Source organism: Neolamprologus brichardi, chromosome 2 (genome assembly GCF_056152115.1).
Source record: "Neolamprologus brichardi isolate AB-2024 chromosome 2, ASM5615211v1, whole genome shotgun sequence".
Lineage (NCBI taxonomy): Eukaryota > Metazoa > Chordata > Actinopteri > Cichliformes > Cichlidae > Neolamprologus > Neolamprologus brichardi.
This window is the reverse complement of record NC_142105.1, coordinates 6,291,340-6,309,179: the sequence shown is the minus strand read 5'-3', so window position 1 is coordinate 6,309,179 and position 17,840 is coordinate 6,291,340. Positions and strand designations below refer to the sequence as shown.

The following is a 17,840-nucleotide window of genomic DNA, read 5'->3' as shown; positions in this document are numbered from 1 at the left end:
CACCAAGAGTATTTCCAATCTACCTCCCTCATCGACCTTCCCTTAATGTCCCATCTCTTCCTTTCTTTTTCCTTTATGGGCCGAGCCACACAAGAATAACTGGCCAAAAGCTTCTCATGTCTTATTCTGATTATATGCTTTTATAATAGTTCATATTCTATAAATGGCATAACAGCATGAAGACTACCAAAGCAAACTACTAAACATACACAGAAACAAAGCAGTTTTGTCAATTTAAAATCTCCTAATGCAGGCTTATAATAGTGCCAACCTTTACAATATATGCAACTATAATGATGAATGAGAGTATTTATTTATACCAATCTGATGGTTACTTTTTTGGTGGTGAATGTAGCTGTGCATCTTTCTGCTATGTCTCTGAGGGGTTTAGTTTTAATATCAGCTTCACAAACATCAACAGTGGTAAACATTGAAATCTTTAATGTATAAAGGTTATAATTAAGTTCATTAAAATGAGGAGGCGTTTCATTGTCTTTGTTTGGCAACTGACAGAAACTGTGGGGGAGGGGAGGGTGTTGACATACAACAAAGGCCCTCAGTGACAAACCAAGGGCATTGTGCTACATTATTCAGTTGCTGCTTAATTAGGCAATTTTCCAAGTAATTAGCAAGGCATTAAACAAGGTAACGTACCTAGCTAGCAACCATCAAGGAGATAAGCTTGTTATTTTCAATACTGTGTAAAACATTGATTTTCTCCCATCTTAATGTATAAAATCCAGATTTTCATTAATTGTAGTAACATTTGCATTTATACAAATTCACAATGTAGTCCAAACAGGTGAGATGATATGTTGACAAAATGCCGTCTGTTTTATATTTCTAAAGAAGAAATATTGCCATCATTTTGGTGCAAAATGTCTGATGACATCTTCCCTCAACAAATTTGAATTACAAGCAAGAGATGGACAATGTGTGTTGCTTTTCACTAAAAAATAAAATAAAATCCCAAGCGTAGGAGGTCTTTCAACAGACAAAGTGCATTCTGAGAGGCTTCGGTCCTCTTAAGACACCACACAGTGGGAGGTCTATTTTCTCTCAATCTTCCCTCTCACCACAGGGAAGGTTGAATTCATATGTGTGTGTGTGTGCAGTGTATGTGTGTAGGTTAAAGTCTGGGCCAAAGGCGGGTGGCAGAGTCACTTCACATTATCAGATCCCTCTACAGATTATAAGAGAGAATTCAAGTGTTTTCATTCTTCAATCGCTGACACTTATCGAAATGATAGGAAGTAAAGGAACAGGTCACACAGAACTCCTCTTATTGTGGCTTCAATGATCCAGGTAAAATATTTATCTCAAAGCAAATCTTTCTTTTATTTATTCAGATGAACTTTAAATAAGCATGTTACCTTCTAAAACATCTCTTTGGGTATTAGCACAATATTTTAATATTAATAAGTTGAAAAAAATGTGTAATAATTTAGTTCATTTTCAAAAGTAAAGTAACAAACCCTAAGACTGTTGTATTCTCTTACTGTAAACTCACTCTAATATCTCAAAAGAGCAGGACAGTCTAAATTTAAGCTTGTGTCACAGCACCATTTCACAACCCCAAGGTGAAGAGTGAGCAGGCTGGTTTGTGTGTGATGGTGGTGGCCCGTGAGGCGGGATTACGAGCTATCACAGCGTACCAAATATAGAAGTCACTTGGTCTCAGGAGAGGCCATCAAGACACTCACTCTTCTTTTGCTCTGCCCACTCCAGTTGATGAACTAAGCACAGAGGGCAAAGCTTTTTTTCCCCTCACTGCCTGAGAAGAAACATGGCGTGAATTTAAAAAGCACCCATGTTGATGTTAAAACGAAAATAATCCCGTGACCATATTGTAGATGTAGGTTACTTTGGTGCAGGTATAAACCACCTTGGTTGTGAAATAGATGAGCTAGGCCTAATATCACATACATATATATTGCATAGATAAATAGATAGATAGATAGATAACCTTTGTTTAAACTGACAACTCAAATCTTTGTTTGGATATTTTATCTAAAATATCATCTCCATTTTGCACTTTTGCCTTTTGTTGTTCACAGTTAGCTGACAATGATCTGTGTATTGTGGCAAGTACGACTCCATCAGAGTAAAACAGTGATCTAATGTAATGATGGGCTTAAATTTGAAGCCCTCTGTTGCTCTATGTCTAAATACTTGAGGCTAGTACTTTTAGGATATCTCCTAAAAGCTGTGTATCTCCTTAGGTCATGATATAATATAATGATGTTTGCAGCAACTTGTGAAAATACACTGCACACTACTATTTGGTTTGACTTACAGTGTTGTAATCTACAAATAATAATAAACTGTGATGTTTAAGGTGCAATCGTACATTTGGTCATGTTTAATAGTGTCGTATAAAATCATAGATGTCACACAGTAGTAGGCAAGCCAGTGCAAAAGATTAGCATAACGTCCTCTGAGTAACTTTGACACTCACAGACACTGAACAAGTTTCTGTTTTGAATTTATCCTGGTAAATAGAAGGGCAGAAGTTCCCATCAGTGCAATGTGAAGTGTTTTGCTATGAAGGCCGGGCCTTTGTGCATAGAGCCTGAGGGCAGCAGAACATGGCTCTTTTAGGGTTTGATTTATAATTGAAAGCTATGTTTACATCTGCTCTCCAGCCACCACAGCACAGAGTGCAGTTCATAGCCTGGTGACAGAGGAGACCAGAAAATTGAACCCATTAAAAAGAGAATTTTGGGGGGAAGTTGGAGGAAGGGGTGTAAGCTGGAGTGGTCATAGAGCCTGGTGTTTACATCTGGCTGTACATCACTATGTACACTAGTGTTACTCTGTAAGCAAGGCAAGGAAATGTTAAATCACTTCTGACAGCTGAGAAATTGACTGCTTCTTGGCTCTTATACTTGTCTTATGGGAAGTAAGGAGGCTTTCTGTGCTGAGAAGTTGCTGGAAGCTAATAAGTGAGCCTTACACATTGTCTATTTTGTGTAGTTACATGCATAAACATGACATTTGAGAACACACTGATATGTTTGTAATGCTGCCAGTGACTCAAAAAATCCTTCCTAGTATGAAAAAGCCACTATCTCTTTGTGCATTATGGGCTGTAAAGGGAAAAAGAGCCAATGTGCAAATAGCAACTTAAAAGACTAAAATGCAAAATACAAATGTAGGTTTGCAAATCCACCAGTTTGTGACTCTATGGTATCTGCATACGGCCCAAAAGGGTGTTCGTGAATTAGGGGGAAAAATGACCATTTCATTTGTTTGTTATTATTTACAGTAGAGAAAATAATTATTTGATCCCAGATAAATTTGTCAGTTTGCTCACTTGCACAAGTGAGCAAAGTCCTAACTATGGCATTACTTCATAGTCAACTATGTAACCTCATAGTGGAGATGATGGGGTTGTACTTTCAGAAAGTCGGTTGCACTATTTAGCATTTCTCATCAATCAATGAATGTGAAATATATTATTTATCCCATATTTGTAATATGCATTAAAGACATTTTGAATCGAACAGTTGCCTCTAATAGTCACTGTAAAGGACCTGGGTCAAAATCAAAAGGATGTGACATTTATCCCAGGAATGAGTCCGGCGTAAAATGACCCTCAGACATCAGTCTAATGAACAGCTGACGTACCTGAAACAACAAGGTTTTGTGGTGAAATAGTTCAAATTGGACTTGATCTTATCAAGAAGATAACATGTTTTATCTAGCAAAGCCCAAATGGGACCGACATCAGCAGGTCCTAGCATTCATGGACGGATTTTCATTTCAGGATGTAAAACTCACCCTAAGGTGGCTGTCTTCTGGCTTAGAGAGGCTAGAGTTAGCTTGAACTAATGAACAATACGATATATAGCACAGCAAAACACTCTCTTTAGTGGATAAACAACAGGGTCTGATCTGACGGGCAAGTTAGAGTATTGTTTTTATATTACTTCAGCCAATGAAATGTAATTTTTTCAATCCATGGTACCTACAAATTATTTTCATTTGAGCCGTCAATAAATTATTTACTTGTACAAAGTAAGGGTATATACCACTTTCTACAGCCCTAGCCAAGAGCAATGCAAGGCAAAAGGAAATAACCAGATATGTGTAATTTTTGCAGCATTCATCAAATTTTCACCGTTGTTGTCAAATATTTATACTTAAGCTATAAAACATGCCGGTCTCTCAGTCAGTGTTTTGGCTGATGGTGTGCCCGAAGCAACAGGATGCTAAATAATAACAATAGTTGTACCCATGTTAACCAGAGAACATTAAACTGATAAATAATGCACAATAGTAAAGATGAAGAAACATCATCTTTCCTGAAAATCTGTGTTTTTCCTTAAAGTCTAAATCAGCAAACGCAATCATGACTTTTCCTGTGGTATAAAGAAAAGTATCATCTATGTATGAGGTTATTAAGTATTAATGAGGCTTGCCCTATTACCTGTTTTGCTCTTTCTCGGTATTAAGAGTGAACAGTTAAACTGGATGGAGCTTAGGGCTTTGGTTTCGACCAGTTAGGGTGAGAGGAACACGGGTAGCATAATGGTAGTTTCATTCACTGCTCTTCCCCTGACTCTCATTTTCTGTCTCTCTTCAACTGCAGTAAGCTCTCTTCTTATAATTTTACATATTGCGACATTCATTATTCTCTTGTGCAACAGTTGCGACCTAGAATCTAGACCCTCCCTGAGGCTGTGGGAAATATTGCATTTAATTAAATCGTTATTGCACAAATATTATTTATTTATATCAGGCATTAAATTGTCTCTAAACCATGTAATGGCTTTCCAGCTGCGTTGAAAGCCTCGGTAACACCATTACAGACAAATTCATTAAAGTCCACCTGAGTTCTGCACAGAAGACAAAACACTGAATCCCCTCATCTAAGATGTTTGGTGGAACAGTTAATCTTGATAGACATTAGAGTCACTTAGCAGAAAAGGGAGGAAAAGAACAACTGAGTTCATTTTCTTGTTTGTTTTTGCTTAAATTTTCACAGAAATTCAGCGTATCAACGGAGGAAACGTGTCAAAACGCACGAAACAAAAAAAAACTCACTAAAGATAAAGTGGATGTATTAATGCCAGGCTTAATTTTCCAATTTAAAGCAAAAGAAATATGCATGTGTTTACAACAAAATGGGTGGCATTCACCTTTAAACGCTTTCCATAACAAACACAGTTCAGGGTCTAGCTTGTTATCTTTTTAAGGCAGGAGTGCCACCAAGTGGTAAGTCTGTGCAGTACATCAGGTAATGTCTTTTCTTTGTTTCTTTTGTTGAGGCGAGGCGATTGTGTAAGCACCTTAAGAATTTTTTTAGGGATGTGCTAAACAATAGGAGGTAGTCATTTGTCTTTTGGGGGTTATGATGTGGAAAAGAAATAAATGTAGAGAAGCAATAAGCTTAAGTAAAGTAGATCATATTTAAAGTATATAATAAATGCTTCTTATTTCTGCCACAAAGGAAACTGTAATATCTCTGGAGACTTTGAAATACTGAGAACTCGAGGACAGACTTATAGGATGATTAATATCACTTTTTTATTTATAATAAAATTTTCTCAAAATTGCAGTTCTTTGCCTTATGAGTCATACTAGAGATTATGAAATATTTAACACCCCCAAAATACACCCACATCTTAGCTAAACTTTGCCATTGCAGACTTCCTTTGTACTTCCCTTCCTGTAAAAAATCTCCATCATAAATGGATGCTCTGTTTTGATGCAGTAGGAATAGACTCTTCCTCTGGTGTGATCCAGGACTCCTCTGAGATCATCGGCTCTTTGGTTCCTCTATTCAACAGCACAGTGCAGCCAGATGGGCAGAGGAGCTCCTCTCTCTCCAAGGCCAGCAGATCTAAAAGGTACTGCTGGGAATCGTGGTCCATTAGCACCAGATTGATGCCATCACTGGTACCCTGATCAGACTCAAGGAAAGAATGTAATGTTGGGATGGCCTCAGCTGAGCTGTGTAAAAACCTGGAACTGAGGAGGTTTGGAAAAGTGAGTAATAGAGAGTTATCTTTTAGAGATATTTTAATCATATTCTGGTTTAGAGTCCTCACTGTACCTGGGATCGCTTGAAGCCAGCCACCAGGATGATTTCCTCTCAAAGATCTGCTGTGACTGGGTCCAGCACCACTGCGATCAGTCTGCCTCCATGGGGCAGCAGACGAAGCAGACGGCCAGAGCTGTAGCCACAGTGCATTCCCAGCTCCAGCACCCACAAAGGGCGGACACTTTTCACTACATCATCCAGTATCTCACCTGAATCCACAGGAACAACAAATTGTATTTCCTTTGCACACACCAGGGAGTATAATTGACATTTTGGAACATTTTGACATTGTGGAATGTAGAACAGTATGCACCCAATAAATAAGTTACATTACAATAACTTTTATTAATGAATATAAAATACAAAAATGTATTACATAATAAATTAAGGGAATGGTTACTAAAGCAAAGGTAGGTACCTGCTGCCATTTCAGCCAAACTTGCTTTTTAGCAAAATATAGTAATTGCAGACTAATAATGTTTAGTAAATGAAAGAAAATTAAATAAATGAAATGATTTAAAGCAAGTTTATGATTTACTATTGCATTGCTAAATGCTCAGTGTTCAAAGAAAGGGGTTATATTTCTGACTTTTGTGGAAAAAAGCACAAGCAAGTTGGGTAAAATTGCAAGATGTTGTGGTATGAAATGCTCTGCTGTTACGACCCGGCTCAAAGGCCGCAACATAAAAAAAGAGATGAATACCAGAGTGTTAGTGAGAAGAGTCTGTGAAGGTTCTCAGTCATCCAGGTCATTGTAGTCAAAGGAGCTTGCAAAGAAAAGCGTCAGACGCTTTTCTTTGCAAGCTCCTTTGACTTAGTGAGAAGAGGTTTTATCTTAAAATAGAATACCAGGTTAGCTAAAATGACTGGTGCCACCAAGGCAAAGACAGGTATGCTTTTATCCACACCTGACTAGGTGTGGCCAATTAGCACCAGCTGAAAACATTGAGATGATTAGGGGCTGCAGAGGGACATAACATCTGCAAAAGCAACATAGTTTGTAGAAACTGAGCTAATGACTGCTACTTTGATTGTTTTCCTCTGACAGAAGTGGAAAATATCCAAAAGTATGAAAAAAAAGAAAGAAATATTTTTCAGAAGTCTTAAAAGAAAAGGCAATGGGCCCCACGGGGTCTTGATGTCATTATCATGAAGTCAATGTGGGACTATCAGAATCAGAATCAGCATACTTTATTAATCCCTAAGGAAATGATGTGGGTTACAGTTGCTCCAGTATAAATAACAGAAACAGAAACAGACTAGACTATTTAACAATACAATATGTTACAGATTTAAGAAATTTAAGAAATATGCACAATATATACGAATTGCTCAATAATAAATATCACTGATTGAAAGAGGTGATTATAAATAAATACCAAGAATGTTGACAGGACGATTACAGAGTCGAAAAGAATCTGTGCAAAAGGATGTAACTATTAACGTGTTTACAGTGTGTAAGATGGAGGAGTTGTCCAGGGAGATGGCCACAGGCAGGAATGATTTCCTGTGTCGTTCAGTGGTGCTTTTCGTTAATCTCAGTCTCTCACTGAACGTGCTCCTGTGGCTAACAAGCATGTCACGGAGTGGGTGGGAGGTATTGTCCAACATTGTCTTAATCTTGAACAACATCCTCCTTTCAGACACCACCTTAAGGGAATCCAGCTCCATTCCCACAGCACTACTGGCTTTATGGATCAGTTTATTGAGTCTGTTGGCATCTGCAACCCTCAACCTGCTCCCCCAGCATGCAACAGCATAGAGAATAGCACTGGCCACAACAGATTCATGGAAAATCCTGAGCATTACACAATGAGACTGAAAACACAGATAACCTAAATCCACAAAAGGCCTGTCACCGGAAACTTCCAGAAAAAGGGGAACTGTAGCAAAGAGAAAAGTTGCTGCTTTAAAGGGAAATAGTGGCCACACTAAATCTTGATTTAGTTCTTTTCTGTAGAATATATGTAATTATTCAAAAATTTGTACAATCCACACTTGATTATGTCTCTTCATAATTAATTAATAAAGGTTATTTTAAAATTGTGTTTGAGCTTTACCACTTCTTAAACTCCTATTTCTATTACAGCACCATGCCCACAACAGATATGTCATGCATTATGTATCCCATGTGCACTAACTGTACAAGTGAGACACTTTTGAATTTAATGCACTATCAAGGTAACTGTTTCTAATGCTTACATACCAATCTGTGAGCCAATGCAGAGAGACTGATGTGTCTCAGCGTAAAGGTCAAAGGTCTCCAAGACGCTGTCACCTTTGCCATGGGTGCAATTAGAGAACACAAAGACGTGTGTGCTCCTGACACACACACCCCCTCCCACCAACCTCAGAGCCCAGGCCAATGCTTGATGGCACAGGATATAAACTTTACCACAATAATGGCTGGACACCATGAAGATGGTGGGAAGCAGTGGCATCAAAAGAGCAATCAACCACATGTGGTCAGCTGTTGTAAAAAGCCTTCAAATCTGTGGGTCAAAAATCTGTTTTTTTTTTTTCCCCAAAATGACCTTTGCTTTCAGTTTCGTTGAGTGTAGTTTTGATAACAATTTATTTATTTTTTATTATCCTCCTTATTAAATCACAGCTCTTATTCCTGCCATATTACTTTATGGGGAAAACACCAACAACTTTTGTCTTGCATTGCTCCTGGCTAGTGCTGTAGAAAGCAATCATATACTTTTCCATTCTTTCGGCACAGAGTTCTTGTAAATAAATAACACAGCCTTTATTATTTTACCATCAAGTCGCAAATGTAATTTTATATCTAAATAAAAGAGACTGCATCTTATTTATTAACGTGAGCATTCACAAACTTTTTTGCAAAAATATCATCTTTATTAGAGGCCTTATTCTATAATTGTAGCCTACTGCATCATTGCATAAAAATAAACAAATAAATGAGTACAGCCTACATTCTTTATCCATTATATTTAATGATAACCATTATCACATCCATAAACATGTGATGTTCTTTTTTTAGTTCAGTTTTTAAAGTCCTTGAAACTATTAACGCAGCTAATTAAAATTGGTGAAATAGCATTTTAAGCAATGAAATAAAATCCATTTGTTCATACAAAATGAGTAAAAAATAGTATTAAATGGTAGACCTATGTCCGTACACTCACCTTGACCGTTCCACTTCAAACCACAGGTTGCTTGCATTAAAGCAGGCCGTGAGGATAAGCGGCAGAAATGAGGTTCTTCTGCTGCTGGGCGTCTGGTTGTATGGTCTTAGGTAAGGAGCTCATTCAACTCGGAGTAAATAAGTCAGTTGAGATGCTTCGGCTACCTGTATAGGATACCTTGTGGACGCCTCCCAATCTCTGGTCAAGTTTTTCAGGCTTGGGACACAAACAGAGACACGCTGCTGGATAGAGTATGTACGTTTGTATTTATATATATTTATATACACGCTCCCTGGTTTGTAAAACCATTCGGGGATAATACCACCAGGGAAAGCCGAAGACAGGAAGGTCTTGGCACCCTTGCTTACCCTCCTGAATAACGGATAGAAAACTGATGAATGAATGGATAAAGCAGTACTCGCCAAATTTCAATATTGCTCGTCCAGGATCAGAGTCCATCCTGTCAAACACAGGTCATCTTGCCTCTTGTGGAAGTCAAACAGGTGGTCAGCATAAACGGATCACTTTTTTTTCTCTCTTACAGATTCTCTGTATGACTAAAGTCCGAAAGACAACACTGTTTGGTGGCATCCAGGAAGCAGGCGTGGTGAGTGCACCTAAACTACAAAAAGAACATACAGTCGATGGTGCTGTCTGGGAAACTCCTCCTCCTCTCTGTTTGCACCACTGCTTTCTTTCCACAAGAGGTCAGCAGAGATGAGGGTTAAGAATGGCAGCAATCATTTGGAAAAAGAGTCTGTGGGGCTTTGAAAAGTTTCAAGGGGCGTCGTCGAACTGACAAGTCTCAAAATATACAAGGCATGGGATGCGACTCCAAATGTTTTTGTGCGGAATTTGCCATTTGACGAATAAATAATTTCCCGATCGGTATTTCACTCATTGCTGGTTGTTTTGGCTCCAGGTGGACAGCTGGTGAGATGCAAACAGATAAAATAGGTGAAAAGAGAATAACCCAACAGTTGCAAAAGCGTGGAAACATTGCTGAACTTTCGTTTGCTTATATTTACAAAAGTGTTCTTTTTTTAAAAAAGACTAACACAATTCTAAGAAGTCTGTAACAGAATTAAACTGATAAATATTATCATAGAGCCTGTAGAGTTTTGTTAATGGAAAATTATGTTAATGGATGAGCATCTGGAGTTTAATGTTGGCTCTCAGTTTCAGGCGCCTTTGCTCGAGATCTGTGCACTTCCTCTTTTCTAAGTTGCCCCATATAATGAAAGTGGGTGTGAGCTCCCCAGCGTGCTGCTGCCCTCGTTGGCTGCCGGTGAAACGGCGCTGCTCTGTGTATTTTTGGCCGTTGGAGCTAATCATACTGCAGTGTGCAAGTCCATCAGTCCAACGGAATCAAGCTGACCTAGAACTGCTGGATCGTAACCGGAAGCAAAGCACGGTGCCATCAAAATAAGAGCAAACACAACATATCAGCGTGGATGGAAGCCTGTAACCATGGAGATGACCAGCTCTAGAAAGAAATGAAACATACTTGGCAACATATTGTTGAACCATTAATGCTATCAAAATGAAACATTGTATCATATGATCATATGCATCATATGTATGATGTGTAAATCATACATAAGTAAATAAATATGCACTTTTTGTGTTTGCATTGCCAAAATAATGATAATGAAATAATGTTTACTTCTGATTGCCATTATGTTTCTTAAGAAAGAGGACTAATTTCAAAAGCTGGGTTAGTGTATGGTGAATCAATCTATGTAACTGGATATTTATCTTTGAGAAACACATGCTACCCTACCCTGAATGACTGTAGTGTAGCACTGAACTCTGTCAGCCAAAGGTGGGATGTAGAAATTATGACTGAACAGTTACAGGACAGGCATAAACAAAGTTTTCCCTTTAAGCCTGGTTAAAAGTGAGATATTTTTCAATCATATCAGTTTGTGATTACTCTCAGAAACAATGTTCATTTTCTTACAGCATTGAAAAGAAGTAGACTGGAGTATAAATGCATAATTCTAATAGCGATAAATAATGCATTGATGGTGGGTTTATACTCAATTTACTGGACTGTATTATTATTTTTGATAAATTTGAATTTCCTGGTCCTCCACTAAAGCTTTTATTCTGAGATCTCCCACCGGAATTCCTGTGTTTGACGACTCTCTCTGGCTTGGAAGCTGGTTGTTTGCCCACATACTCTCAACAGGAGCGATACGGGAGCAGCAACTGGTTCGTCCGTCTTACCGGTGCTGCTGCTGCTGCTACAGCACCTTCTACAATCAGGGGAAAAGAGACTGGCCGACGCATTTGACGACCAATTTCGGTGGAATAACGCTGCACCAAGCTGCTTTCATACATATCTGCAGGACACAGCTTCTTCGCCAATGGCAAGTCCGGTTGCAGACATAGGACAGTCTCATCAGCATCACCCCGTGAACGAGTCGGCCGCACAGTCCGCGTTTCTGGAGGCGCAGAAATGGATAGAGGTGAGTCACAGAGTGCCAGCAGCGAGCCCAAACGCTGTGTCACCTCTCCACCACTTTCCTTCCCTTTCGCGCAGGTGTTTCGTTGTCATCGCATGGCCCTAGTTACTGGTTTGTACCTGCAGCGTCTGCCCCTTTAAAAGACAGTTTATTTTATTGCTTCGTCACCTGTTGAAAGGTGACAGTAATTTGACTCAGATCCTAAAAACACATCGTCACTGTGTTTCTGCGAAGTCCCCGGGATGGGTTAGAGTTTCCTTGCAGTTGTGCATATTATGTCAGTATGAGCTGTTTAAATTATTATTATGTTAACAATTATCAGTACATATGAGTTAAGATAACTGTCCTCAAAATAAAATGAAAAAGATCATTCATTCCTATCTGCAATAATACAGAATTCTTCCAAGTGACACTGGCTATTTATTTTGTGCGCATTTTCACCAAACCTTCCTAAATGTTGAAGAAGGCTTTCAGTTGTTTTTTGGTGAGGGCCTGTGTACAGTAGCTTTGGTCGCTATGAGGCCTGGTGCGTGTTTGGCTGCAAACAATGAATGCATCATGTGGAATGGATTTTTGCCTCATTGCGAGCCTGGTGAACAATAATCACACAAACGAGGTTTTGTTCTGAGAGAATTTCAATCACGACACTTGCCTGCCCCCATTGCATTTGACTTTGTCATCATGCAGTGAGCTGTCCTCCTGTCAGGCTTCAAAACACTGATGACTGGGTGGTTATAATTTGCATGTTGGTCGAGTGCAGGCGTGACTTTGTGTGTTTCCATAAAAGGATAACAGTTCGGAGTGGCACAGCGCTTTTCCTAAAGTTTGTGATTCAGGGTAGCAGGGGTGTAGACTGGGATTATGGGGCCTCTATACAACATTTTTGTCAGTGCTGATGATATGATTTGTGATTTTCTTTTCTTTTTTTAAACATTTTTTTTTCTGAAGGGCATCAATGTTTTTGTTGTTTGTTTTTTGGAATGATCACATCAGTTTCTTAAAGCACCTTTGTGTTGGTCCATCGTTGTCCTTAAGGCCAATAATACCAGATTTAAATTTGAATTAAACAACGAAAAACTACCTGAAACACACAAAACAGCACAAAAGTTAGTGGTAATGTTTCTCATAGTTAATAGGAAGTAATATGAAGTGAAACTTCCTTTTTTACTACTTCTGTGCCCGTTGGTATTTCAATACACTGACTAACCTGCATATGTCATTGACTTCATTAAAAGTGACAGATCCTCTTTAAGCGTGTCAGGCGCCATTACAGGCCTATTTAGTAGTTCCAAAGTCCTCAGAGGCTCATATCACATCTTTAAAAAGCCACTATTGACCTAGAATTTCCAAGGTGGATTAGGGGCAAAAGCTGAAAAGGTGAGAGTGAAGTGACACCACTCCTGAATTTTTCCTCTTTCACCCTTTCCCCATGGGGACTGATTATCCACATACACCTGTGACAGTCCTTAAGTAACCTCAAGGAACAAGAGACCACTCACTAGAGTGAAAACAGCAACACAAAACCTCAGTCCAGATTCTAATAACTGCTCATATTCAACTGCTGCCCTATATAATATCCGGCCTGAGGCTAGAGGTTGTAAAAAAGGTTCTCTGTTTGACATGAATTGTCAGATAGAAATTTTTTAAAAAAGCAAAGGGACTGTTAAGACCTGTGGGGTTTTTTGTGCACCTTTGCAACCACTCACCTCTGTTTGGAAACTAAGCTTTTGCTTTTTTAAAAAAAATTTTTTTTATAATTTTTTTATATATACACTACCAGTCAAAAGGTTGGACAGATCTTTTCATTTAATTGTTTTTCTTTATTTTCATGACTATTTACATTGTAGATTCTCACTGAAGGCATCGGAACTATGAATGAACACATATGGAATTTATGTAGTAAACAAAAAGTGTGAAATAACTCAAAACATGTTTTATATTTTAGATTCTTCAAAATAGCCACCATTTGCTTTGATTACTGCTTTGTACACTCTTAGCATCCTCTCGATGAGCTTCAAGAGGTAGTCACCTGAAATGGTTCTCTAAATGGTTTTCTAACTCTGGTAACTTAAAGGAGTTACCAGAGATCACAAGTACTTGTCCTGCGATTCCATCTCATCCCAAACCATCTCGCTTAGGTTTAAGTCAGGTGACTGTGGAGGCTAGGCCATCTGGTGTAGTACTTTATCACTTTCCTTGTTGGTCAAATAGCCCTTACACAGCCTGGAGGTGTTTTTGGGGTTTAAAAAATAAATGATGGGACCAACCATAAAGGCCCGATTCCCACAGTCTCCTCTGAACAGTTGATGTAGACATGTGTCTGCTACTGGAACTCTGTGTGGCATTTATCTGGGCTCTGATCTGAGGTTAACTTGCGGTTTCTGAGGCTGGTGACTTGAATGAATTTGTCTTGGTCTTCCTTTTCTGGGGCTGTCCTCATGTTGATGGTTTTTACGACTGCACTTGGAGACACATTCAAAGTTTTTGGAGTTTTCCAGACTGACTGACCTTCAGTTCTTAAAGTAATGATGGACTGTCATTTCTCTTTACTTAGCTGATTGGTTCTTGCAATAATATAAATTCTAACAGGTGTCAAATAGGGACGTCAGCTGTGTCCTAACCTGACTTCTGCACAACACAACCGATAGTCCCATTAAGAAGGCATGAAATTCCACCAGTAAACCCTGTTTAACAATGCCATTCATTGTTAGACCAGATGATAGAGACTTGTCTTGCAGAGCTCTTAATATCCTCCTTGTACTATTTTAGGTCCAAATATATAGAGAGTGATATACTTTTATTTATTTTCTTATGTTGTAGAGCAGCTCATATTCAAGTGTGGTTTGTTTTAGCCAGTGAGATTATTTTAAAAATCTTTGCACTAGATAAGCATACAGAGGTCCTTGAAACTGCTGTTGAATTCCAGATTTATGCCTCTGTGTCAGCCTGTTCTGCTGGTCCCACCAAAAATGCATTAACAGTAAACTGATTTATAGCTCAGTGTTGGGTTTTACTCTGTTGATTGCTGATGTAAGCACCATAACCATGTCGTGCATTTATTGTATACTTAAATTAATTCTTCCTGCATGTTGTGACATGGGAGGGCTTGCACTGACAATTACTTTGCTAGATAGAAAACAAAACGGTCTTTTGTAGCAAAAGAAAAGGAATCAATTGTGATACATGTAAATATTTAATGAACACATTTGTGTTAGAAAATGTTTTAAGGGAAGATTAATGAATCCTCATGTTGTCACATGTTTTTTTGAGTTCAACAATCTCGAACAGCAGTGGCGACATGCCTGAAAGAACATGAGCAGACTCGGCTGAACAATCATATTTGAAGTGTTTTCCACGTAGTTTATATATATATATATAGTGTTAACACATTTTTGAGGACGTGAATTTAAAAATTCAATGTACTGAAGTATATTTTTCAATCGCAGTTATGCTCAAAGGCAATGTTTAACTGGGAGGGAGGCACAGTTTAGTTTTTTTTTTTCAAAGCAGCAAATCTATATTGTTCAATTTTAATGAGTCTTCAACAAAGTCCTATCAGATGGCATCCAAGAGTAAAAATCCAACATCTTAAAGAAGCATTCACACCTGCACTTATTGTTTCCTTGAAAGTGGCAGCCTCTCACCATCTGTCAGTAACGCCGTTGCTAGTAATGGTGTTTAAGGTTCTCTGAACTTCAGAAGACCGACGAGCCCTTTGATGAGGGCGAAAGCTTTCAGTTGGTTAAGTTGATTGATTTCTGTCATGTAGCCACAGGCTGTTTGTGTGAATGGAGCCCCGATGATATTATCTGACTGGGTCTTTTTCTCAGAGGTCTCTTTTTAGTTTGATTAATTTGCTTCCTTGTTAACAGTGTTTGAGGAGTACTTTGCTGCTGGCAAATTCAAAACAAAGTGTAACTATGAGTGAATACCAGAGTTGCGTAATTCCATCACTCTCCTCATGTTTGAAGACAAACATTCAGATGATAAATGAACATGAAGAGTGTCCACTGGAACAATTTGAGAAAAAAAAGTTTAAATTATACAGCCAAAAAGTTGCCAAGAAAAGAAAGCTTACTTTGGCAGATGGAGTCTAATAAGATATCCTGTCAGTTTAAAACCAATCCAAGTGCTTTAGATTATCTCACTGATTCTTTTTTGTAGTGGTGGATGGTTTTTTCTTGAGGTGTTAGACACAGTAAAAAAATTCGTAGTAATCTATGTAAACTGGCAATTACCCATCATCACCTGAGAGCTTGTCTTGTACTGTTTAGCACAAAACCTGCATAAACTGGAAAGACAGCTGGGTCCACATATTTGCAAAACTTGGAAGGCCAACATGGACTTTACATTGACATTTGCTGGGTTGGCATCTCATTTGCCTTCAGAACTGCTTTAATTCTTCATGGCATAGGTTCAACACAGTGCTGGAAACATTCCTGAGAGTTTGTGATCATATTGACATGGTAAAATCATGCATTTTGGATGATTTAAAACTGGTTTCCAATCATCACACCACATAATCCTGAACTCTGGATACACCCATCAGAACATATGTACATTCTCAGGTAGGCTGTAGTTTTTAATAAGTGCTCATTGGATAACAGTGGGTGCAAAGTCTGCCAAGAAAATATCACCCATATATTGATTCAAGGCTGGATGGTTCTATGGTTTCATATTGTTTACACCGAATTCTGAACCTGCCATCCAAATGTCACAGCAGAAATTGAGATTCAACAGACGGGCAACATTTTTCCAATCATTTATTATCCCGTTTTCATGAGTCCTTATGAATTGTGGCCTCAGTTTTGTATCCACAGTTGACAGGAATGGCCCCTGGTGCTTTCGCCCATCTGCTACAGCAGTAGATTTGACATGTTGTTGCTTCACAGATGATCTTCTGCATACCTTAGTTGTAACAAGTGGTTATTTGATTAATGTTGCCTTCCTATTAGCTCAAACAGCTAGGATTTTTCACCCAGAGAACTGCTACTCACTGGCTATTTTTCAGCAGGTTGTCTTGACCATGTCTACTTGCCTAAATTCACTAAGTAACTGCCATGTCATTGGCTGATTAGATATATGCATGTGGTGTTACTAATGAAGTGCTTGTTGGGTATTTTTCCAAGCACTTGTCTCAACTTGTTTAGAGTCTCTTCTCTCTCGTCTACTGCCTAAGTCATAACATGTTTAAGGAGTTGACAATAATAAAATTCCATTGTGAAATGGAATTGGGAAAATGCTATTGGGTCAGACAAATCAGCAGTCTAATCAATGTCCTCAGAACATCTTTACAGTATAGATATTACATCAGTGGAGATTTAATCCTAACCAACTAGCTGCAGTATGTATCTGCAGTGGTATTTTACCTTGGAACCTTTTGTTTTTTTAATGCATTCATTGTTAAAACATATATCTATATTCAACAAACCTGCACAAAATTGCAAAATATCACTCAGCTAGAACAAGTATCTATGGTGGTGTTCTTTGAAATGATAACAAAAGATTTTGCAAAGGCATGATAAGTCCTGTGCAAAGTTCAATGGAAGACATCCAATACAGACTAGACTGCAAACATGTTTACATGGTGACTGATTGACAACGAGAGCCAAACTAATCCTACGGGAATGGGATGCCGTATATCAAGTTAAAATGCCAAACGGGACCAGACTTGATGACAGCTCTTGGTGTTTGCTACGGAAAAGTTGAGTTAAACAGCAAGGAAAACATGAACCAAGACAGTGGAGGGGGAAAAGAACGTAATATTTGTTAAAGAGTTTTAAATACTGATGATTGTGCCCTCTGAGAACAGTCTCTACACACTTCTTAAGATGCCTAATTTGCTATGAGGATCATTCAAATTTGCAGAAGATTATTTTTTAGACTATGATGGTAGTGTTGAATAAAAAAAAACATTTAGCTTGTAAGACTGTGAAAGATTTGAATGAAATTCTGAGTACTCTGTGGAACAAAACAGCCAAAAGGTGTTTTTAAAGAGAACCAAAGTAATATTTATCCCATCCAATAAAATGAAAAAGCCTATGGTGATAGATGTCAGAGACGGACAGCATGATATAAGAATGTTTACCAGAGCAGCATAACTCTTTTGTAGACCCAAAGAAATGGCTTCTGTTGAGTTATACAATATGTTGATAAAGTAATCAATGG

The 17,840-nt window shown here is 38.4% G+C and overlaps 1 protein-coding gene and 1 pseudogene across 8 annotated transcripts in view; one reads left to right on the top strand and one right to left on the bottom strand.

Annotated features, from left to right (window-relative positions):
* Positions 1–5,616: 5,616 nt before the first annotated feature.
* Positions 5,617–9,795, bottom strand: LOC102778438 (transmembrane O-methyltransferase-like; annotated as a pseudogene). The gene is made up of 3 exons (XR_015720710.1): positions 9,202–9,795; positions 6,057–6,258; positions 5,617–5,970 (listed from the first exon to the last, which is right to left on the bottom strand). The product of XR_015720710.1 is annotated as a transmembrane O-methyltransferase-like (transcript).
* A 1,277-nt stretch (positions 9,796–11,072) lies between these two features.
* The window catches only part of LOC102789617 (LIM and calponin homology domains-containing protein 1-like), an 85,400-nt gene continuing 78,632 nt past the window's right edge, over positions 11,073–17,840 (top strand). For 3 of the 7 annotated variants that reach the window (XM_087846734.1, XM_087846735.1, XM_087846733.1), the window contains exon 1: positions 11,082–11,675. In XM_087846734.1, the coding sequence (XP_087702860.1) occupies positions 11,574–11,675 (102 nt within the window). In that variant the 5' untranslated portion in view covers positions 11,082–11,573. Of the gene's footprint in view, positions 11,676–17,840 lie in introns of all 7 variants that reach the window. The other 4 variants (XM_087846739.1, XM_087846740.1, XM_087846736.1 and 1 more) reach the window with 4 other exon arrangements.